Here is a 24958-nt window from a genome sequence, read left to right as displayed (position 1 = left end):
ACTAAGCTTCTGGATTCTCTTCTTCAAAATAATGAACTGATGTTAGGAATTATATTCTTATAACTCCAGTGACAGAGAGAGCATGTTTAGTGTTCCTTTATTAATCTGCATTCCATTGAGCCTTTCGTCAAATTTTTATTTTTACCTTAGGTGCCCTGTAAGGTTTTCTAGTTATTGCTGAAGATTTATTAATATTTGCAAAAGAGATAAGGTAACATCATATATTTTGCAATTATTTAATGGAATGACATCCTACCTTTTGGAAAGATTTTTTTGGGGGGAGGGGAAATCCCCATAAGTACTATGTCATAAATTCCATCTTCATCTTTTTTTGCTATCTAGTTTCCTCTTACAATACAGATGTTCTCAGTAGTGGCAAAAAACAATTCAGTGAGCAAAAACAATTCTGTCTTCAGAATTTGCTCAGTGAGCAAAAACAATTCTGTCTTCCCACAGCCACTCATGAAGAACCATCACATGATAGCTGCTTTTCATTACACCATTGGTGAGATTGCACACTTCACCCAAAGAAGCCTGTTATTTGCAATGCCATCAAGAAGTCACCTAAATAAAAATGGGTTTGCGGTGATGTCCCAACACTGGGCGTCTCTACATGGAAAAGGCATTTTTGATAAGATGTAATGCAGTGTAAAAATATCCAACATGCCATGGCAATTCATTTGTGAACTGATCTAAATACGAGCTTGCAGTGACATAGTCAAAGTTGGGGGGGTTTTCTGCTTTGAGTTGCTGCAGGTAAGTGGATTCTTAAACACACATAGTTTCCATGCATTATGATTTAAGGACGCCCACAGCACAAAGTAGCTTGTCATGTGCAGCAGCCTTTAAAAATGCAGATCAAATGGATTGCTCTGCTAAACTCATCAGAACACACCACGATATAGGCAACTTTGCCAAAATAAGTCTTTTACCTGATTTTTGAAATGACTTTATTTAAACATAACCATCTTTACTGCAAGATCAGTATACTGTGTAAGTAAATAATATGAAGTGTTGTACTGAGCAATATCAAACTTTTATCATTTAATTATGATTTTTTAAAAGTCATCTAAAGTGCAGTAGAAAAATTATCAATGCAGCATTTCCCAAAATGTTCCGAAAGAGTTTCCTTCTAGCAAAACTACACCATATCTCAAGTGATCATTCCAATATGTTGTTTTGTACCTCCAGGCAGATGAGTTCACAAATAAAGTGGGCTCTGAGAGTGGTATAACAATTCTGAGAAAGTAAATGTATCAAACTTTATTTGCTTATAGAACCAGCAGCTGCTGCTGTTGTTTTTTTGAAGCTAATCTTGGTGCCTTTGAATGTTCTTAACTCTTTCTTGAATCCCACAACCCCTTTATCTTCCTTCTCCTGCTGTGTTCCCACCAGCCCCAAAACCTGAGACAGCCTCAGCTCTCACCCAAGTGTAGCTTTGGTTACAGCAATTTTTCTATTAGAGGAAGTGAATGTTGGTGTTTCGTCTCTGTGGTGCATTTGTGATAAAGCTGTGGTGGTCTTATCTCTTTCGTAGGTAGTGGCTCTTTATGACTACACAGCGCATCGATCAGATGAGCTAACCATCCATTGCAGTGACATTATCCAAGTGTTATACAAAGATAATGATAACTGGTGGTTTGGCAGCCTGGCGAATGGACAGCAAGGCTATTTTCCAGCCAATTATGTGGTTGGCGAAAGTACGTATAATGCTTCTCCCTAGTATTTTTCTGCTTGTGGGGCCTTAACTGATTATCAAAGATTTGTCATTCTGTGCTGGTGTGCTGATGTGTTCAGCATACATCTGATATATTAAAATAATTAAAGTAGGATTAAATGTGAAATTTGAACAAGCATGCACTAGTCTGACCAACAAACAAGAAAGTGAAGAGCTACCACACACTGAGACTACCCTAACTACCTTATATTGTTCACTCTAACCTCATTGTAGAATGTTGTTAGAGTGAACAAGGTTTCAAGGCAGAGAGTTGCCCTGTCTTGCTGACTGCCATCACCTTATAACGGAAGATGTTGAAGCTGCTATCTTAAATGTTTAAAGCATGCACTCTGCTGAACATTTGGTTTTGTCTAAAAATTGAGGTCAGAATATATGCCCTTTTAATTTTTTTTTTAAATCAGTAATAACATGCACTATTTTAAAAGGCACCCCCCCCTTTATATTGTGAAGGAAGGAATGCCTTTTCACATGGGAGGAGATGTCTGATACAATGGGTGAGAGTCACCTATGGAGCCCTGTCAGTGGAAGCCTTCTGCCAGGACTTTCAAAACTAAAATCATATAATTAAGATTTTTTTTAAAAAAAATTAAGCACATGTTCTCAAAGAAGATAACCACAAGTGCATTCACAGACTTAACACTCTCGGCATAATCCGTAAATGTCTATAAGTGTCTCTTTCTTTACACAAGTGTCCATATTATTACTGAGAACTGTACCCACTGATGTTAGAATTAGTCTCCACACCAGAGGGCACCCTATGCAAAAGTCCATCTATTAAATCCCCATTTTTAATTATTTCCAATAACTGCTATCCATATACCTCTAAATGTTTGGTATCTATATGATGAACTCATGAACGGATGGAACCGAGGCATATGGTAAACGTATAGCAGTGAGCAAAGGCAGTTGGCTATTCATTTTCTCCGTGTTTTGTAGTCTCCCTTCCAAATGTTGCAGTATTGATTATGTATAGAGATGGAGAGTATAGATGTATGGAGAGAGACAGCAGGCACTTCTTTCTGTATCATATGCAACAGCCAGGGAACTACTACAAAAATCAATAGCCTTGAGTTACTGAAATGGGTATATTGAATAACGATGGAGAAGCTGACCCCAAAACGCTATGGATCAAGTTAGATTATCTCTTTAGTGCCATGTTAGTCATAATTAATTACTTATGATTCATTTTCAGCACAATATGAAGAACAGCTATCTTCAGGTTTGGCCGAAGATTCTACACCTCTTCTTTTCAGTGAACTGAGAGAATCAGCATCGCCAGCTATGCCTGGGGTAACTGTTTGCGGGAAAGGGCATATGGCACAATTATGCAAGATGGGATTGCATTTACCATTTCTTGTGATAACAGGTTAATTGCCAAGTGCTTCCAGCATATGTTCATTTTAATGCATGGGCTTGCATGAATTCAGCATTTCTCAAAACAGTGGAAGCCTGGAGGTTTTTATGCCTGCAAAATACAATTCGTACATGTTGGGAAACATTTCATTTGGCAGAAAAGGAAAGATGAAATTTAACTAAGTTAAATTGTTGCTACAAATTGTTTAGCTTGATTTAGCAGTAAACATATCCAGAAATGCTAATAAAGTGAAGATTCCAAATGGTTTGTATTCCTTTCTAATTGCAGCTTCATGATAGATGGTTGTTATGTCAATCAAGAGTATGTTACATTCAGGATCCAGAGCCCTGTGCAGTGAGTGCCTATTGCAAGGACTGTGCACCGGAATCTTTTGTGGGCATAAACATTTGCCATTCGGAAAACTGATTTAAGTTAGGCATAACTGGGACAACTTCAATAAACATCAGCTGCTCAGAAAGATGGAACAATATAATTGTGCTCATCAGTTGCTCATTCATTTACTTTATTTTAGAGTCAACACACTTAAAAGCAGTACATATTTTTTTCTAGATAAATTTGTGTGTGCATATGCACTTAAAGATTTTGTATTAATTAGGTATCCTACATCAGCAAAAATAAGAAAAAGTGTACTCAAGAATTCACCTGGCAGGTTATCTCAAATGTTACCCTAACCTGAATTCTGAGAGTAACTTAAATCATATATTTAGCATTGTATTTTACAGTGATCAGGCAGAATCATTAACATGGCTAAAAATGAATATATAAGTTTGTGTTCAGCCATAACTCAAAGCCCATAGAATCCCACAGTGAGCTGCACATGCCCACAACCCCACCTCCACACCAGATGGCAACTTGGGGGTGATTTGAAACCTGGAGGAGTTTTTGAAACCTGGAGGAGTTTGTGAAGCACATGAGAAGCTGCTGATTAAAAAACACACAAATTCAAAAGTCCCATGGCTGCACCTAAAGGAGCTCTCTGGATTGTGGAGTGTTTCATAAGGGTGTTTCATAATGGCAATTTTGATACAGCATGGACAGCGGTTTTGCCGTTATTTTCTGAAATTTCCATATAAATAGATACAGATAAAGAAAAATACATATGAATTCTAATGAATGCATGAGGGGTACAATTTTGCAGTTGTACCATTTCAGAATATCCATGCCATCACATCTCATAAAATGCAAAGTAAAAGTAAAAAGTATCCACTACATACATATCCCATTAATACTTTTGTTTGAGCCTAAATCTCTTAAGTCCAGCATCAGTTTCAGTGAGCCACACTTGTTCATTTTCCACTATATTTCTATGCAATGAGATAGTTAGAAACCATGCAAGTTGTCTGATTGTCATAGAGGACAAACGCTGGCTCCCTTGGTGCTGCACCCCAAAGTCACCTTTGACTGGACTTAATTGTCCAGGGGTCATTTACTTCCTTACCTATTACCACAGAGCAAAATTATCATAATAATAGCACTGTTAGCATTTCTGTTTCTAACTAACTATTATAGACAATTTACAATCAAGACAAACAAAAATATATAAAAGGACTTAAGCTAAAGAAAGTCGCAGGGTTATTTTTTTTTAACAGCTTAAAGGTTGTACTCTGCAAAAAAAAAAAAAAAGTATAATTCTGTCTGTTCTACCTATCTGAAACCAAGGTTCACTGGGGGCCAGGGCTTCCCTTGAGAGACTCACCAGATATTGGGTGCTACAGCTAGAAAGGCTTTATCTTGCTACTGAACCACCATATTTCTGATCGTTGGGCAGGCTCAAATGGAGGAGACAGTCCTTTAAAAAATCTAGTCCTAAACTAGATTCTGATGTTACTAGATCTAATTACTAGATCTAGACAATAGTGATCTGTAATTGATCTCCATCATAGCACTAAGGTAGAATATGTAGGTGCTGCGTTACATTGAACATACTCTGTTGTTTTTTTAAAAAAATAATACTGTACAGCAGTAACATTTGGAATTGGTATGCAGCAGTTTGTATGCTTATTAATTTCTGGCTTAAACTACCATATCTTTAAAATATTCTGACATTGCATTTAGCTGATATTTTAAAATAATCAGTGCACACAGGTGTAATTTTGGGGTTTTTACAAATCTCCCCTCAGAGTGAAAACTGATGTTAATAGTCATTACGTTGTCAATAACATTTAAAAACAAATGCAGTCCCCGTTGAAGACTCATTCAAGCATAGATTCATAACTTGTGTGTGAGAATGTATGTGTATGTTTTTGCTAAACACACCTGAACATTTCAAGGGGGTTTAAAAGCTGTGGAACTGTTTCCTCCTTTTTAACCACAAAGGGTGAGAATTTCATGCGTGAGGGATCTTCTTTCTGAAGCGAGGTATATTCTACCCTCATTCAGGAAGCCCGTGGGTTTTTTGTCGTACACGTGTTGACCCCGTTTTCTTCTCTCCCCCCCCTTTCTCCTTTACTGATTAAAGTTTTCCTATTTTGCAGATGTCAGCATACTTCAATAAGTCAGGAGACCAAAGATTTATTTCAGAGAATGACACGGACTACCTGGCTACACAGTAAGCAACCATTTGTGGAAAGCAGCCTGCTTTGTTTGTTCCATTGCTTAGAAGTAGTAAAAAACAAACAAACAAAAAGCGGTGATTTTAATGTAACTCTAGAAACTAAATGGTTCAAAGAAAATGTAAACAGTGGTTTGTATCACAACTGACAGTCATATTCCAAATGTCCTAAGAAATTTATTGTGTCATTAATCCATGATGTTACTTTTCCTTTCTTTGGATCAACTACTCATAAAAGATTTGATCCACACATTCAATTGCTTTGTTAGATGCACTATGTAGAAACCAGAATATGGGAGGCTACTGCAGGAATCAGCGCAATATGCATTACAACAAAAGTTCATAAGTTTAGGCTAAAAGAATACTAGGCAGAACAGAGCCAATATTCAGGTCGTAGAAGGCTGAAGAAAACTACACAGGGGGATAAGGAGATGGGAAAAGAGGAAAACTTGAGGGCAAGGACTCATTGAGCACTTAGTCACAATCCAGCATCCACTTACACTGGTAGTTCCTTTCCTAAAATACTCACTGATTTCTTGCCCTCCACATTTTCCCCTAGTCCACTGCTAGTTAGTAATGCTGGGCAAACTAAGATCTTTGTAGTTATACTAACAAGGTTAAATTGCACTGTCTATAACTGACTAGGCTACTATGGGGTTTTACCAATCAGAGTTGCATCTGTGAATTCTTGATCTTTTCCTCTGAAAATATGAAAATTATTCTCTTAGCATCTCCCTACCTGGATTTCTTTTGAAAGATCAATCAACAAATTGTCAAAGGGTTAGTTTAAAGTGTTCACCCACTTTCAGCATACTTGTCTTGAGGATCATGTTTCCTTTAGACACAGTTTTAGTGTGTCCCAGCACCATGAGATCAGCCCGCAGTAGCCTCAGAAATGGAATCTAAAGGCTAGTGATTGGGAAGAAGCACAGTCTAAATAGTTTTAGTCTGACAAATTTCTAACACAGTCTTTTATTCTACTTTCCCCATAGGAGTGGAAAGAGGAAGACAAAGAAGAAAGGCATACAAATGGAGCAGGCGGAAGCCACAGAATGCAAGGCTAATGCAACTGACAACTTTCCATCTAATGATGTTGAGGATGAACCTAAGAAAAGCATGGTGAAGAAGAGGAAGAAAAGAGCTGTCAAAACTGCAAGTTCAAGTGGAACTTCGAATGATGCTTTCCAGCTGGACTCTCCCAAAGCATAGTCTCTATTTTGTTTTTGGATGCTGATTTCATGGATAAAAAGTTGTATGGAAAAAACATTCCACTGTTTATCGTGGAATGATGATGTCATGTTTATCATAGTGTGGTGAGCCCAAGGAGAAGAGCATGTACTGAATGTTCCACTGAAATGCATATGAGTTCAAGCAGCAAGTATGACTTCAGTATTTCATTTTTGCGAATAGAAAACACTTTGAAATATCTCAATATTTCTCAATTGAAATATCTTCAATACTATTGAAATAATCAGTTTTTGTTGGGCCTATTCATGTCAAGATAAAGTGGTCCAAGATAGTTTGTTTAAAATTTAAAAAAGCACTTTCATGGGTAAAGTCAAAAGAACTGTTTACTGAAGAATAGCCTTTGCAACCATCTCACATACTGATGTGCATCTGCAAATGAGAGTAAATAATCATATGAGTAAATGCCAGCTACCATCACTACAGAATGCAACAGATAGCTTTTTGTATATTGATATTTAAAATAAAAGTTTTAATGTATATTATTAATGCACATTAATGTCAATAGTATTAAAACAATGCAATAGTAATACAATAAGTTTTGCAGAATTCTGTTTTTGTTACACTCAAAGCATTGCCAAATTCGTTTTCTACTTTGTTGTGAAAACCTGTTTTGCATCAATATGTGGGTGGGATATATTTTTGTGTCATATTATGTTTATGCTCAGGTGTAACTGTTTTTAAATTAAAAGGCATTAAGTTGTGAAGGAATTATTCATGATGATTTCCGGTGACTTTATTTATGGTCCTCTTGTGTATGTTGACTGCGGATGTCCAGGTTATTTATACCATGTTAGGAAATTCTTCCCCCTTCCTTTCTGAGGCAATAAATAACATAAAATTAGAAAACCCTTTTTTAGTAGTCATGGCATTTGATTCCATTAAAAAGAAAGAAGTGAGAATAACCATGTTGACCACTGATGTGTAAAATAACATCCAGATGCAAAGGATTAAATACTATATACATATAGTAACCCTGCATATGTTTAGCAGACACTGAAACACATAAACATGTTTATCTGCATAAAACTCAGTTTCCTCCTTCAAACAACTCTTGTAAAAATGTAGTTTGTACAGGAGAACATTGCAGTAACCCAGGCTGGATGTAACTAGGTCAGGGGTACCAATGTGGTGCCTTCCAGACAATATTGGAGTACAATTCCCATCATCCTTGACAATTGGCTGTGGGAGTTTGAGTCCAGCAACATCTGGAGGGTGCCATGTTAGCTATTCCATGTTGGTTATAAATAAGTGAGGCCAGATACAGTATACTCCCTCCAATTAGGATTTTAGTTTAGGAGTCAGCCAAAGGGTCAGATCATTTCTATCCACATCAGCAGATTCATCAGCCAACAGCATCTGCATCTTACCCAGATTACTTTTCAGTTTATTTGTCCTCATCTACACCGTAAGTGCCACCAGACACTGATTCAGGGTTTCCACAGCTTCCATAGAATCAGAGTATGGAAACAAGAGCTGTGTGTGATTGGGATACCAGTGACACTTCAGCATAAACTTCTGCATGAATTCTCCCAGCTGTTTCGTTATAGGTATTGAAGTCCATGTGGGACAAGGTGAAACCCTCTGACACCCTGTAAACCAAATGCCATGGGATAGAGGACTAGTCCTCCACCTACAAGGAACAACCCTCCGCCACATTGGGGAACCAATGCCACCATAAAACAATACCTCCCACCCCCACCTTGGGAAGGTTTTGATGGTACTGAATGCTGTTTAGGGGTCATAAGTAACAATGGGATCACACACTCCACCTGTGTATCTCCCCAGTATAGATCATCTACTAGGGTGAGCAGGGGTTTTTTCAGTTTTAGAATCAGGTTGGAATATAGAGTGGAATGGATCTAGTTAACTGGTTCCATCCTGTTAATCTGTAGTTTAATACATGAAATCGAGATGCCACTGAATGCATATAAAATGTATTTCCTAGAATACCAGATGACTGAAGTCACAAGAGCTCGTTCCCTTGTGATACCATAACATTGCATTTCAGACTCCTCTGCATGCTTAATATTCTAGCTCTCTGCTCTTTTAATATTCTAGAGCTGCTGCTGGTGGTGTTCTCATTTTGTTTCTTTCTTTTTTTCCTTTACACAAAATCTCTCGTCATCTTCAGGTTTTGAAAGTAAATAGTCTAGCGTGACATCATGCTATGTATCGGAGAGAGCTGAGCAGTAGCCAAGACCTGGATGCTCGTTTGGAAGGCATTGTTAACTATTAATTTGACATTGTGGACACTGAAGACAGAAATAACACTTCACATAAACACCATACTGATGTGGCTGTAATCAAAGGCACAGCGCCTCCTTTCATGCTAGCAAACTGGGACTCCAATTATGTTCACTGCTCTGAAGCTGAATAGAGCTGCTTTGCCACACTTTCCAAATTGAGAGTGGAGATACAGCAGCAGTCTCTTCTAAGGCACTGTTCCAAATAACAATTAAGGAGAGAAATCAGATAAAAGGCCCAACATGAAGATTTATGGATCTGAAAACATTCTCTTTAAAACAGTGTTGTTGCTATTGTCATTACAAACAAAAGCATAGGTTTTATTTGCATTCACCTTCGTTTCCACACATGGGAGTTAAAGTTTTCTACTGCTTTGCATTCTTAGGTGCAAAATTAATAGCTATCCGCCTTTCTTTGTTACACAAAGTACACACATATGTATTCAACAAAATGGTGCACAAGTGATTTTCCATTGCCTACCATTAATATCTCGTCTCCCTAAATATGAATAAGTATCAGCACATCACAAAACTATTTCACATCATTCTTCTCTTTGCAGAATTCTAAACAACAAACCATACAAAATCTTCTGTTACCTTTTCAGAGAGGATTTTTCCCAATAAAAATTATATGTAGTAGAGGTGTCTTTTGTCCAGGGATGCGGAGAAATGTTCATTTATGGGTTTTAAAAGTGTTCATTGGTGGAATGGGTTTCTCAAACGATCAGTCTGTCAACAGGGAGTGTGTATGTGGTGAGGGTGGAATCAATTGAGCAGATTGATATTGGAACTGAATCTGAGAATCTTTTTGGTCCTAGCTTTGCTTCTCCCCTCACCTGTTGAAGCTTGAAGTACAAATGCCTGTCTGAATGTGGTCTTGATCTGCATCCTGCAACATGTTGAGCAACCGCACACATGCACACGTACATGCTAAATTCTTAAGAACTGGGTCACTGTATTTTCTCAAACTCTGCATCATCTTAATAGGTACCACTTCAATTCTGCACAATTTCTTAGCTGCCACTCAAAATCCTCCTCCCTCCACCCTTTAATAGGAACATCCACAAACCGGTATGTGGAAGAGAAGGCGCATTTCTGGCTGCCACCTCATATCCCATCTGGATCACATATTAAAAAATTGCTCTATTTATTGGAAGCTTATTTGGATACTTTTATAAAATGGTTCTGTTTAAAGAAAAATGTATTCCAAAGCAAATGCCTTTGTGTTGTTGTTTTAGTGAAGTTGCAAAGTTAATTGAAAAAAATAATAATTTGGCATTGCATGATTTATTGGGCAAAACTTTCCTGGCTGGAGAGGGTTTCCTAAAAAGTCTCCATATAACTCAAGTTAATTACAAGAATTAATTCTGAAGCGAAGAAGGATAAGCTATATGGGCACAACATCAGGAAGTTTAAAACATGAATTCTATTGAAACAGTGGAGCTCTGGAAGAACCTGCTACAAGCTTTTATGCATTTAGGGGGTTTAGAGGCTGGGCATGATCTGTCGTTTTCTGTTTTCCTTTACTTTTATTAAGTTATAGCCCATCTTTTTTGGAAAATCAAAATAGCTTTTAAAGTCTGTTTGCTCCTAGTTTAACATATATAAATAGTTTAACAAAGGCACAGTGAACAGCATACTGACAAACCATTAAAAGGAAAAGAAGAAGATGACACAAGTTGCCCTTGCCAGCTCCCACAACCATCATGTTGCATTTGGGTTTTGCCTTAAAGTCTTTTAAGAAACAGACATCACGAATCAGAGCAGTGTACTTGTAGCATCACTTAATTCAAAAGGCAAAAGGGGATCACAATCAAACAAGGGCTAATGAGAACACAGAGGAACATGACAATTGAGAGTCTCCGTTGACTAGCGAACTAAGTCTGCCGGCTGGACCCAATTGTCTACCAAAGAATTGAATGTCAGGATCATTTAGGGTTAACAATGGTCCAACACAAGAAAAAGCAGACAGCTATGAAAAATAGCCGGCATGGTAGCCATTCTGCAGAGACCAGGGATACAAACTTGATAATGAGGCAGTGCATTCACTGCATCCTTCTGCTCTAATTACTAAGGTGAATAGGAAATACTTAATCGAAGACGGGAAGAGGATAAAGAAGGGGGACAAAACACTTGTTTTGTAAACACAAATAGGAGAATATTATTTAAAGAAACCTTTTCTACTATATGTGAAATAGTAGCCACAACTCTGCAGTAACTGCAGCATACATTAGCAGGTGCCGTTTATGAAACACTTGCAGTGCAGTAAGTAACCAAATTCTTTTTGTAGAAGGGGAAGTGTTCAGTAGGTGATGGTTTTTAAGTAAGCAGATATAATTCTGAAATCCTAATGTATATTCTATGGAACTGTTTCTTTAAAAGAATAGCTTACCTCTAATAATAAATACACTTTCATCATTTAAAAAAATAAATGAAAGAATCAACATTGTACAGGCAAAAAAGTAGAAATTGTGTGTTAGAACAAAGATTGGCAAAACATGGATGGGTGCTGTGTCTTAAAGTATTTTGGTCAAAAAATATATCATTTGGTAGTTCTGAAGGGAAACAATAGCTGGTGGTTAAAAAACCTTTCATTTCTAGTTCATTATTTCATCTACAATGATTTGAAAATGATAATTATAAAAGTTCCACATCAATTCAAAGTTCCTTTGGGTTTCAGCTATTAAAGTATACATTTAGAAATGAACTATGTAACATGCAGAAAGTATGACTGAGAAACATCTATATAAGAAAGAGAGCTCACTCTGTTTTGAGGGATAAGCAGAAAAGTGACAAGAAACCAGAGCATGGTAGTTTGTGGGATAACTTTCTTTCACAAGGAAGGGAAATTTTAACCTTGTCCTCTGCTTGAGGTAACCCATTTACTTTTCAACTCTTTCCCTTATTCTGAGGTAAATATGCTGCATTTCTTAACATACATATTGTGTATCTGGGTTCTTCTTTTGGCACTCTTTTGGCATTGTTATTACAAGATAATGTCAGACGCTAATAGGACTGGGCATTCCTCCGTTTGCTAAAGATTGATCAGGAATACTCAGTTTTGTGACTGCCATTCAGCTGCTACTGTTGTTATTTCAAGGACCTGCAGTTAAGTGGAGAAAACTTACTAAGAACACTTTTCCAGTGTATGAAGAAAACACACTAAGCAGGGACTTGATCAAATGGCCTACATCAAATGACACCTGAGCAAATAATGTCATCACCATTTGTTCAAATTTTTAATAACTCATTTTACTGCATTTGTGGTACATTTCACAGGTCTGATCAGAACGGAGATGGAACACAACTTTAGGACACTACACTGCCTTGAGTCCAATGGAAGAAATTTGATATATATGAATAAAATAAATTAATTATCTACTAACAGCCAACATCCCTATTAACTGCTCTCTGGGGGTTGCATTTGAGGCAATACAGACCTCCATATTATTCTGAGATAACTGTCCTGTCCAAGACTACAACTCATCCTGTACTGATTGGGGCTGATGGGAGTTTGAGTCCAGCAACATTTGGAGGGGCACAGCAACGTCAGATTTAGAGTGGTGCAGGCAGCCCCCCCCCCCCAGGGTATTAAGCTGAGGGGATGCAAAATTGAGAAGACCCATAACCTAAAAGATCCAGTGGGGTAGGGGATTTTGGCCTAACACAGGGCACTATATTACAAGAGTTTACCAAAGTTCACTCCTAACACATGTTCCCTATCCCTTTTGTAGGCCAAGGTTGTGGTTAGGAGTTAAAAGCAGAGCCATTGCGGAGGTGAAGAGCCAGTGTGGTGTAGTGGTTAAGAGCGGTAGACTCCTAATCTGGGGAACCGGGTTCGCGTCTCCGCTCCGCCACATGCAGCTGCTGGGTGACCTTGGGCCAGTCACACTTCCTTGAAGTCTCTCAGCCCCACTCACCTCACAGAGTGTTTGTTGTGGGGGAGGAAGGGAAAGGAGAATGTTAGCCGCTTTGAGACTCCTTAAAGGGAGTGAAAGGCGGGATATCAAATCCAAACTCTTCTTCTTCTTCTTGAAGAGAGCAATATCTGCGGCTCCAGATAGCTTTGGGAAATCTTGGTTGGATATACTGGCCTAGCTGAAAGGCCAGTCTTTTGGAGATTTTCAAGCTCAAACTACAAAAAAGAACAGATTATTTCTTAAGGTTCTTTTCTAATTTTATACCTGCTAACAACCTGTTTGTGCTATCAATGCAGGTTTGCTACTTTTTATATTCTTTTTATTCTTTAAATAAAAATGTGTTGATTTAGCATGTTGATAGTTGCTCTTTGCATAACACCAGTCAGCTGACCAGGGATGTAAGAGTTAGCTGGTAACAGATGATGCAGGTGGTCTTAAAATAAGGGGGGGTAGAACTGCCCTCCCTAAATGACCACTCCTGGCTAAAAAGCTCCAGCCTTAGGGTAAATGGGAATGGAGGCGAACCTATTTAGCCTAGTGCCTGAGCAGGTTTTTAGTGTTCAGAGCCAACTGGCAAGGCTCACCGTTCACTAGACCCTCCTCTAAAGCAAAATCTGGCCTGGTACTCTGGCCTATCAATGCCAACTAGTCATGAGGCTTCATCCAGGACATGGGGCAGGATGTCACTAAATAGCAATTGCTGAGAAACGAGAGGAGGAAAGGGCTATTGGCTTTGTGTCCTGCTTGTTCTGCTTTCCGGTGTGAATGTGCAAAACAAGATGCTAGTCTCAATAGGCCTTTGGTCTGACCCAGAAAGACTCTCATCTTTTTATGGGCGGAGCCTCGCTGTCATTTTAACTTCCCAAATGCACCTGAAAGAACAAGAGTGTAGGGTACTGTGGGGAATTTAATGGTGGCAGCCAGTACTCCTCAGGGCACTACAGCTTCCCAACATGACTGCCAGGTCAAGCCACCTGTCCCACCAACAGAGGACAGTGAGCACCAGTGCTCACTTTGCCCAGGCCTTCATTGTGATAGCCTGTGGCACTCAGTTGGTTGCAGCTTTGTACCTCAAAGGAGTCATTTTCCTTCTTCCCTAGTCTAGCTGTATTTATGTGCTGTGAATACCCCCCTTGAGTGAGGAAAGTTAAAATACCAACAACGGCAGTGTATTCAACTGAAGCAGCATTTTCACTGTCATTGTCTCGGGGGCTGACCAATTCCCTTTTCATTTCCTTGATGCCAATACTTTTCTTTAGCTTGCAAATGCTTCTTTTAATGGAACAATGCATCTTAACAGTAAAGAAATACATGAATGCATGAAAAAAGCAGACCAATTTTTAGTTACACTTCTATAGTTACACAGGTTGGAAGCGCAGAAAGCTAGCTGCAGCAGCTGTAAATTTTCTGAGAATTTATCTAACCACAAATACAATGAAATGGGGAAATGGGGCTATATTAAACTGTGCAAGAGAAGCTGCTGGAACCCAGCCATTTCTGCAACATCCTGTAATTAATTTATTATGACAGGTCTGGCAAACTGAAACACCCAATTCACTTGCGACAGACTTGCGACGATATAGATATTTCAAACTCTGTAATAATCACATAAAGGGCAGGTACGTCTGACCAAATGTGGCAGTCAGTGGCAAGGGCAAGACTGTAAAATTAACTGAACAAGTTGCTTCTCCAAGATGGCTGCTGCCAAGACACTTTTATGCTGCCTGAAGCAGTGCCCAAATGGTACCTGCCCCCCAACTTGGGCCAACACTTTCCCTATCCCTGCCTTCATCTATCCCTCCCTCACGGTGTTGCCTAAAGGAAGTCCCTTGGCCCTGCAGAATCGACAGGGCCTCCTCTGTCCTTCTGACCCTGGAAAAAAAGAAAGCCTATCTGATGAAGAGTGCATTCTTCTATCAAGGTGCATTTCAGTACTGTATGGATTGCACAATGCCCCAGTGTTTGTCACCCTCAACTTCAAGTTATGTTATTATACCACATCATGTTATGTAAAGAAGATGAAGAGTTTCCATTATTTATCTGAACATCCAGAAATGCAGACAAATAATATTCCTTCAGCTCAGCAGGATGAGGAAAATGAAACTGCAATTTTTGAGGGTTTGAACACAAAACAAAAGAAATAATTCAGCAACATTGTGAAAAAACATTAAACAAAATGGCTGTGCTTATGTCACAGCTGACATAGGAAGCCTATTCTGTTCAAAATCCTCTGTCACTCAAAAATGAGCCACGTGGTGTATTCAGATACACACACAGAATTACTCTGCAATGTCAGCAGGGGGGTGGGTTATGTATACAATTTAAGAAATGTTTTCCCTATATTTGTTTGCAGTGTTTTGGATTCGCCAATGGGAAACTAGAGCTGAAATACATCTTAGCTTACCTTGTAGTTCTTCACCTCTAGAGGCAGAATATACCATTCTAAAGCCATTCCTAAAAACAGAGCAGCCCATGAAGTAGCATAGTTCAGGCTTTGATGATCAAATCTCTTTAAAATATGCCATAAATATAGAACAGGAGGAGCAAAACAAGGCATGGAGGTAGGGCGAGTAAGTTTTGTAAATGTCCAAACATTTTGTTTTGATTTCTCAATGATCCCCATTTTTATCTATCTGCTTAGGGATTTGTAGAGGTAGCATGAGTCACAACCAATGAAACGGTAGCAGAAAAGAAGGGTGCAATAATAATAACAATAAACACTTACTACCCATGTTTAAATATTTATCTTCATAGAGGTGGCAAGATTCATTAGATCCCATAAGTACAAGGGCATTATATTGGTTGTCATGCATTTATTTAACCGGAAGACTTTCAGCCATCCATACAAACTGCTCTGTGTGCCGTCTAGAGAATTTTAATAGCAACAAAGAAAGAAACTTTAATTTTGTATTGGGTCTTATTGTTGTATGTGTGTAAGGAGTTACTCTAACCTGTCTTGTCACAACACACAATTGTGCCTATGATGATTGTGAATGACATCAGCTTCTAAAAATGCTTTCTATAGCTGAGTTATAGCAATGTGCATAAGCCTTTAATAGGCTTATGAAAGACGGGGAAGGGAAACAGGGGGTTAATCCTCATTATGGTTTAGTAATATGACATAATGAGAAAGTGACATTTGAAAAGTACACACAATGAAGAACAAATGGATCAAGAGTGTGCCATGGGCACTAGAAGAGTCACTCCCAATCCTCTCTCGTTAGCAAGTACATGCTGAAGGCATCCCTCGTCATCTGCAGGATTTAACTGGTGGCGGCTCAGTTTCTGGGCCAGTCTATACACAAGCTGCTGGTTCCTCTCTGTTCAGCAGTCCCTCCTGTGCACATGAGTGCATGACGAAACCTCAGCGTGCATCAGGGTTTAGGCTCCTATAGCCCAAAGGCATACCAATCATCACAGTGGTCTTCTGATTTCCTGCAGCTTCTACTTGTGCAGAATCTGACTCAGGGCTTATCCACACTTAACCTTTGCTCCGCTCTTTCCAGGCACGGTATGCAATTTAAAGAGCCATATTCAAGCAGCTTTTTTTATTTTTTATTTTAGTTTGCTCCAGAGCTTTCCCCATGAAAACCCAGACTTTAAAGCTCAATCGGAGCACACATCAATCTGTGGACAACCTGAGTTAGTCTTTGCACCAATTTAACTTTAAAGTGTGGGTTTCCACTGGGAAATCTTGGGGCAAAAAAACACCCTCCCCCCATACTCTTGACACTGAACATAAGAGCATGGCCCTCTCCCTTGAAAGAGCAGGCTTTAAAGCTAAGTATAGCTAGCTAATTGGCCATGCCATAAGCTAATATGGCAACCTTATTCTGAGGTTGCTCTGTGTAGTCCCAATTGTATTACACCTGAGCTGAAATGTGAGAATTGTCTTCTTCAGTCTGTTTCAAAATTGTTGGAGGGGAGGAGGGTGGATAATATCCAGCAGACTTTCCACCCTGCTATTTCACAAAAGGGTAGATAATTTTGCATGCACATATGGCTCCAATCCAATGTGATATTTTTGAAGAGGTCAAGGGGGTTGGCTCCTCCTCCTCCCTCTCTTTACCCATTGCTTGTTCCATTCACCAGTATGTTCAAACAATCTAGGTCCTTTCAGCTGAGATTTTTCAGAAGGTAATTGGGGATTTTTGTTTTCATGCTTCTGCTAACTGTTTGGAAAATATTCATCAGAAACCCCCGCCCCTTCCTTTTTGACACCCACAAAATGAGTAGATCAAAAAGGCAGCAGGCAAGCCACTGTGGCCGGGCATTCCATAAACAGGGTGCCGACACTGAAAAAGTGCTTCCTCTGGTTGCTATTTAAGCTATATTACTTTGTAAAGTGCCATGCTTTGATTCTACTACGTAGTACCATATAAAATTAATAAAATGATGATAAACCAAAACAAAAAACAAAAAAAAGCCTACCATGGCTATTCTGTGAAGCAATTCCTGCCATAACTGGGGGAAAAAAATCCTAGTTTTACAAAGATGGACAAAGCTATCTCAGTCAGAGCAAACACTGCAGCTGCTGTTGAGCTAGTAGTAGCCACTGGTGGCAATGCTAGTAAATCTAGCCCTTTTTCTCTGACACTCTCTCCAGAGCTATGGGCAGCAACATAGGTACAGGGCTGTGAATAAGAGCAGAAGAGCATTCTATAATCATGACCTTATACTGGAAACTTTGGAGGACATGCACTTTCAGGAAAGGAAGTGCTAAAGAAAGTGAGGAAGTTCATAAAAGGATGGAATCTGGTTCCTATGTGTAGAAGAGATGCTTGTTTCATCAGCAGCCTAAAATTTAAAAAATAAATAAATACTAGGAAGTATGTTCTGCAGTGCTGGACTTTATCCTCCAACATCAGGCAACCAACCTCGGCTAAGCATCAACTGCCTCTGCGCCAGCATTTCCACACTTCTTTACTTGGCTGTATGTTTTCAAAAGAACAGGCCATGAATTACTAAGCAATGGTATGCTCAGATGCGGCTTGACATGGCAAGCTGGGGACCTTTATCCTCAAGAGCATAAGAAGCCTGCCCACCTAGACCAGTACTGTACACTGTTCTCACAACTAACCAGAAGTTCATGGGAAGCTCAGAAGCAGCACTTGGGCACAGCTCTCCACTTGTAATTCCCAGCAACTGCTGTTCAGATGGATCTACGCACATGTAAACATTCACAGATAACTTGTGGGAGACTCTGCCCCAGGTACCTAAGTGGGCACAGTGACTCTAGTTTGAAACAAATTCCAGAAAGGGAGAGAAATGTTGCAAGTCAGGATTTTGATGGTAACATTAGGTGACCCTGGAAACACCAGCCTCTAATTACGCTCAGGTTAGCTTAAGTCAAGAAACTTTTGCCTTTTAGGGGGTTTTTTGTTTTTTGTTTTGGATCTGTTTCTCTCTCTTTCTCACGGCAACTATTGTCTTTCCCTTTAATAGCTGGGCCCTCTTTGCTCTAACGCTGAGGTGGAGCATGGCCAGAACAGCTGAAAGCCTTGGAGTCTTTGTTCTCTTGGAAAGGGGAAAGGCTCTCTTCCCCCCTAGGCTTTATAGTACTCTTAAATGAAGATATAATTATGATCCAGAGATAAGAGGTACGTGTTGGAGGTACTGGAATGAAGAAAGAAAGGCAGCCCCACCTCCGCAGTCATCACGAAATGAGAGTGTTTGTCTATGGGATGGGATGGAGTTAAGTCAGGAAAAACACTTGCCTCACAAGTTGTATAACCCACTCCCTTGCATGAATCATTAAAGCAGTAATAAACATTTCCCCGGTTTTGTTTGTTCCTCTGTCCTCCGGTTTCTCTCTAGCAAGGAACTGGGGAAGGGGTCACCAACCTTGGGGACCTGCGGGCAGTGCTTTTTTCTTCTTCTCCTAGAAAAATAGATGCTGGTACTCACCATGAAGTTGTTATAGTAAGTGCAATAGTTTATAACAAAGCAGAGAAACTGTTGTGGACACCCACCCACCCACCACAATCTGTTTTATTGGCTATGCTTCTCTCAAACTTAATTTCAGCTGGGGAAGTGGATCCTATGGGCATCAGGGAAGGCTTGGGCTGAGCCATGTGCACCTGTGGGCACCATGATGGCAACTTATGAAACAGAGCAAGACATGCTGGTCCAAGACCTTACCAAACGTTGCAGCTCTGCAGTGTGAGTTGGTGTCAGCAAGTTGCAGTCTTTCAGGGTAAGGACAAGCACATTGACCAAATATGAGGCAGCTTCCTCAGACTGCAAACCCGTACACCAGGAGTGGGGAACCTTTGACCCTCCAGATGTTGCTGGCCCATAACTACCGGCATCCCCAGCAAGTGTAGCTGATGGCCAGCGATGCTGGGAGTTGCAAGTCAGCAAAATCTGGAGGGGCAGGGCTCCTGCTTCCTTAAGATCTGTATGGAAGAGTTCATTGCAGCAAATGTAGTTTGTCATGCTTGTCCTTCCACCCCCCAACTTTCAAAGGCACAGGAGCCTTGCTCACTTTTGCATCCAACCACTCTAGTGTGTTCATATGTTGCGACACCACCAATCCTTGTGACACTTCACAGAACAAAAGGTGGTCGCTGCCCTGGGAGATTACTTCTGACAGTTTGCATCCTTAACATTTTTTGTTCATTTCTTAACAGTGAAAGTCATAGTGAGCAAACAGGTGCTTAAGATCTAATCAGAGGCAATAGTTTTGCCAATGCAGCGCAAAAACAGAGCTTTCCTGTTGCACAGGTCCTTATTTGTTAACTTCCCCATATATAAAACATTGACTGAATAATGAGACGTAATGCTCAACAGCAAGAGAGAACACGGGAAGAAACGAGAGTTATGTGCAGCCCCAGTTTGTCATTTGTTAGGAACTACCTATGTTGGGCTGACAGCACCTATTGTTCTGATACAATTGAAGGGTGTCCAAGTTCTTTGCATCATTAGATTATCACCATGGTGCTAAAGCTTCAGTTCCTGCACAATCTAGGAGTTTCAAGGCATCGTGAAGCTTTTATCTGTCTCTCTCATCTAATCTCTGTGAATGAAGGAGCAAAGCATTTTTTTAACCTGAATGTAAGCTTGGCCACACCTGTATATGCAAAATGACCCTGACTTATAATCACAAGAGGGAATGGCATGTTAAGTTCCTGTTTTCCTGTATAATAGTCAATGTCATGTAAGTAATGAAAACAACTTGTTCAGATAGAAAAGATACTGAGAAATTATGGTAATGTGAAATGTAAAACCAGATAGTTCAAATAAAAGGGTGCTTTGGATAGTAACAGCAAGATTGTTGTTGTTCTTTATCTGTGCAGTTGCTACTAAGATTTATACTCTGTCCTTCACATGCATCATCAGGGTGAATATATTCTTTCCTGACTGTATGAGATTGTCATTATTTTCTGAAATGCCTACTCAGTTTATGGTTCGTAGAGGGAGTATTAAAAGGCTACAGATTAATTCATGTGCACTACAACTTTCATCACTTCCAGCCTCTTGTAGGCAATAGCCAAGAATGTTGGGAATTGTAGTTGGAATATGTGGAGGACTCCATGTTAGCCAACCCTGGTATACTAAACATTTATAATCTGGTCCTTTCCCTCGCCCCCCCCCCCCACATATACAGGCTCCCACAAAAGGCTATCTAATTTGGCAGTTCCACTGACCCACACCAACACTAAATGCTCCAAAAGTGACAAGTCATCCAGATTGTGCTTTTTAAAAGGCCTTGTCATGCATGTTCTGAGACCTCTGGAGTATAACATGACAACTCATTACATCATGGATTGCTGTGCCATTCTCAGTCATAATGTTTTCTGTACATCTGTGGTGAGATATACTGTATCCTCAAAGTATTTTAACACCTTAAAAGACCTGTGATCTCCCTAGTATATATCACAATTCTGCGATGAGTGGGACTGTTTCAGTACCAGATTACACTGCCTGCAATCCTATACATACTGAGCTGGGAGACTAAGCGCCACTGAAAACAGTAAGATATACCTCTGAGTAGACATGTATAGGATTGCACTATAAATTACTTACATACTCTGTGCAGCAAAAGTATCAGCATAGGTTACAGGCAAAAAAGTGTGAATCAATCCTGAACAAAACTATTTACTTGCCAATAAACCTTACTGAAATAATAGGGAAACACTGCTAACTAATTCTGTTGAGGACTCTAGTGTCAGAAATTAAAGGGATGTTTTTTAACCCCCTGCAACAGTAAACAAAACAGCCACAACAATCCTGATGTTCATCCATAAATAAGTGGAAATTATGTATCTTTGGACTGAAGAATCTAGGAACTTCACATATGCACAGTCATAACTAGTTAACAGCAGTATGAAGTAACCAAGTAGGGTAGCTTTCTTTTAAGAGCTGCCTTTGAAGATGTCCTAAGGTCCAGTTTAAAGATGAAGACCCATAAGAAGGGAGAGCAGCAGAGGCCTTGAAGTTGCCCATGAAGAGTTGGCACTTGGGCAGGAGCCTGATAGAGTCGCAGACACACAGTGACAAAATATATATTTAGAACTACTACTGAAGTCATGGATAGCAAATGTGGTCACCCCACTTTTCTCATCATTCTCACGCAATTTCACAGTGCAATCTTTCCTCCCCCTCTTTTCCCCTCCCTCCCCCAAAAGTACAGATGCTTTGTCCTGAATCCCTGACCTACCTAGTGTCGTCAGTATGTCAAGTCCCCAGTTGAGGATCAATCCACGTGTCCAAAGTCCAAACTGAAGGACAGGGCTGCAGAGATCCTGGAGCACCCAAGGTGAGGTCCATCAACATGGGCAGCTGAGCAGACACAGCACCTCAGCTCTGCTGCTCTTTTATAATGTGAACAATCACATGCAACACGCAGCTAATAATGTTCTAACAAAATATTTGTAACATGTATTATTTCACAATACTTAGAATTGTGAAATAATACATGTTACAAATATTTTGTTAGAACATTGTTAGCCGTGTGTTGCATGTGATTGGTCAGAGTTGTCTGTTTTGCAACACAGCGGATTTCCTTTGTTGTAGCCCATTTATACGGTAGCATCTGGGCTTGACGAGGCTTGAGACCCTCATCTGTTCTGAGCCTACTGCAGCTGAGGAATCACACACCTCCTCCCAGAGGTGAGTTGGACTGTGGGCCCTTGCCTGCCTCAGCCTCCTAGACCAGCCATCCCACTGATCCCTACATCTCAGAGCCCACCATGTTTGTGGAGATGGGCTCCTCTGGCTCTGGAGATGGGTCCTGCTGCTGTTTCCTGTGCACTGACCCTCATTCCTTGCCATCCTCCATCATCCCATGAGTACTTCCTACACCAACCTCTCCTTCCCCATCCCCAGCTTGCCCTGGTATGTCCCAGTTCTGGCTAGACCACTCACTGGGATCCTCTTCCTCCTCCCTCATGTCCAACCAGTTCACAACATGCTTTTTCCAGGGCCGTGATCTTGCACGGTACTCCAAAATGTGAGCCCGAAAAAGTGCTTTTGGGGGAGGGAAAATTGTGCCATGAAATCATGTGAGATCACAGCATCCAAAATGGCTGCCATTCTCTCATGAGAAACAGGACAATGGCATTGTGGAAGATTGTGTCTAGATTTTGCTGTCGAGGTGTTGGAGGGTATGATATGTGACCTGGGCCCAAGATCATCAAAGTTTGTGTACTACTATGACTGGCAATCATGCCACAGTTAGTCTGACACACCCTTATGTTTTAGAAACATCCCATAGTCACAATTTGATTCCACTCTTTAAGAAAAGAATTAAAATACCAATGTGTCTCAGGATAAGCAGGAAGAAAACAACATATCAGGGAGGGATGTAGAGGACTGGAGCTGGGAATGTAAGGAGCAGAGGCACCATGTGGCAGAACACAGCCCTCACCAACCTGGTGCACCATCAGCCCCAGTCATGGCACAAGTTGTAGGCCAATACATATGTGGAGTACAACTGTTTTGGGGAAAGGATGGCACTGTACATGTCTCACTCCAACTCACAGGCAAGGAGAGTTTGTGCATCCCAGCAGGGATGTTTCCATTGCTGGCATCTACAGGAATTACCACTCAATTAATTCCTTTCAAATCATTCAGCATATAGAATATGGCTCACAGGAGGCAGATAAAGTCTTTTAAGGCTGGAGTCAGGCTCCTGCCTCCCACTGTAACAATGCTGTCCTTCCTTATTTCTGTCAAGCAGAAACACCATCAAGTTGAGCAACTGGCTTTCGGAAGAAGAAGCTGACCAGGCTGCTAAGGCTGAATTAGTGATCTTGAAAAACTAGGCCAGGCCATGAGGTAATCATTTGGCAGCAACATACTGGCATGAGCCTTTTCCTGACTGCTGACTTTTCATTTTATTGTATTAATTATCAATATATAGGAATACTCACTTGCATATTTGAAGTCATAATTTAGTTCAAATAAAAGAGGCATTATATTTTAATAGTTTCTGCCCAACTAAGCTGGTAAATCTGATACCAATTAAGAATAATTTGAAATAGGCCAGTAGATTAACTCCAATTGTTCCTTAAAAGGCCAAGATTTGTTAATTCATTTATATAGTTTTAAGTGTTTACATCTCCAGATTTTCTCTATTCCTACTGCTCTTAAAAAGTAAAAAAACAAACCCAGAAATTAAAATGTGCTTATTTTTATTTCTAATGTATTTTAAATGGTGCAGCAGAATCTCTAATGTCTCCACATGTACTCTTATTCCAGGAATCACTAACACTTTCAACATCTTGATGGATGTTACCAGTTTTCAAAATGTTAATGTAATAGTGGAATGGACTGCTTTGGAATACGGTGGACAATCCTTCATTTGAGGTTTTAAAACAGATGTTGGATGGCCATTTGTCAGAGCTCCTCTAGCTGTCGTTTTTGCATTGCAGGGGGTTGCACGAGGTAACCTGTTGGTTTCCTTCCAACTCTACAATTCTATGATTCCTGAAAAAATCACAGTTTGCACTTTATCCACTCCACAGCGCCAACATTTGGCAGTATCTGATTGACATCTTTTGTTTAATTCTCAGTGTGTGTGCCAAACTACATCTATTAAATTGCTGACTGTCAATATGACTGGTGTTTTATTTTTATAAAAGTGACAGGAAGACCAATAATATGGATGTGTGTGTTGTGTGCACACACAAATTTACTGCCCTTTCCTAAGCCCTGCTGGCTTGCTGAGGCCAGAGGAAGAGGGGGCTTTTCCTTACCTCCCCCTCATGCTGTCACCCCTTCCCATAATTAAATATGCCAACTCAGGGGCTGGCATAGTTGAAGCTTCTTTTGGGAGAGCGCCAGGGAATGAGAGGGTTTGAAATCCTCAGCTGCCACTGGCATACCCTCACCATTGGTGGGACACTTCCATCAGCAGGATATTTGTGCCTGTGGAGCTTTCTGTGGGCAGATCCAGTAGGTGTGTCACTTCAGCAGTGCGGCTTCTTTTCCACTGCACTTATACACCACTTCCTACGAATTCAGTTGATTCAGGTTGTGAGGCTGCACCCTAGTTGATGTTAACGATGGCCATATAATGAAATGGAGCACAAATGGAATATTACTGTTTCAAACGAGTAATAGCATTTGACACATTTGATGACATGTGAGATTTCTAGGAAGATAATCACCGTCTAGAAAAGATTCCAAGGAAAGCTATGAGGAACAAATAAAAAATTTAGGAAGGCTGCCATGTGAAGACTGGAGGGAGGAGAAGGAAAGGTTTAGAGAAAGGACAACACTCTGAAAATGTAAAGAAGAGGGAGAACAATGACGTCTGAGAATGGGGAACAAAGCAATAGGTTTTTGAGAGATTGTAAAAAGGATTGCCTTGCTGGATCACACTGAGGTCCATCTAGTTCATCATCCTGTTTGCAGCTATGGTCAAGCCAAAGTCTC

The 24958-nt window shown here is 40.1% G+C and overlaps 1 protein-coding gene and 2 long non-coding RNA genes across 7 annotated transcripts in view; 2 read left to right on the top strand and 1 right to left on the bottom strand.

Moving 5' to 3' along the window:
- The window catches only part of AHI1 (Abelson helper integration site 1), a 67243-nt gene extending 59623 nt beyond the window's left edge, over nt 1-7620 (top strand). For 3 of the 4 annotated variants that reach the window (XM_083731606.1, XM_083731604.1, XM_083731605.1), the window contains exons 22-25: nt 1538-1700; nt 2931-3028; nt 5588-5661; nt 6657-7620. In XM_083731606.1, coding sequence (XP_083587732.1) covers nt 1538-1700; nt 2931-3028; nt 5588-5661; nt 6657-6873 — 552 coding nt within the window. In that variant the 3' untranslated portion in view covers nt 6874-7620. Of the gene's footprint in view, nt 1-1537; nt 1701-2930; nt 3105-5587; nt 5662-6656 lie in introns of all 4 variants that reach the window. The other variant, XR_014562347.1, reaches the window with a different exon arrangement.
- LOC310841137 overlaps nt 1-24958 on the bottom strand; it is a 77689-nt gene that overhangs the window by 41495 nt on the left and 11236 nt on the right. The window lies entirely within an intron of this gene.
- Nucleotides 22202-24053, top strand: LOC310842343. Of its 2 annotated transcripts, none has more exons than XR_014563079.1 (3): nt 22202-22529; nt 23259-23356; nt 23780-24053. It is a non-coding gene; the product is annotated as an uncharacterized lncRNA (long non-coding RNA). The 2 variants fall into 2 exon arrangements; XR_014563080.1 differs by lacking the exon at nt 22202-22529 and adding an exon at nt 22632-22683.

Source organism: Podarcis gaigeae (assembly GCF_964106915.1).
Source record: "Podarcis gaigeae genome assembly, chromosome: 3".
Lineage (NCBI taxonomy): Eukaryota > Metazoa > Chordata > Lepidosauria > Squamata > Lacertidae > Podarcis > Podarcis gaigeae.
The sequence above is the reverse complement of the archived record's forward strand: the minus strand, read 5'-3'. Positions and strand labels throughout refer to the sequence as shown.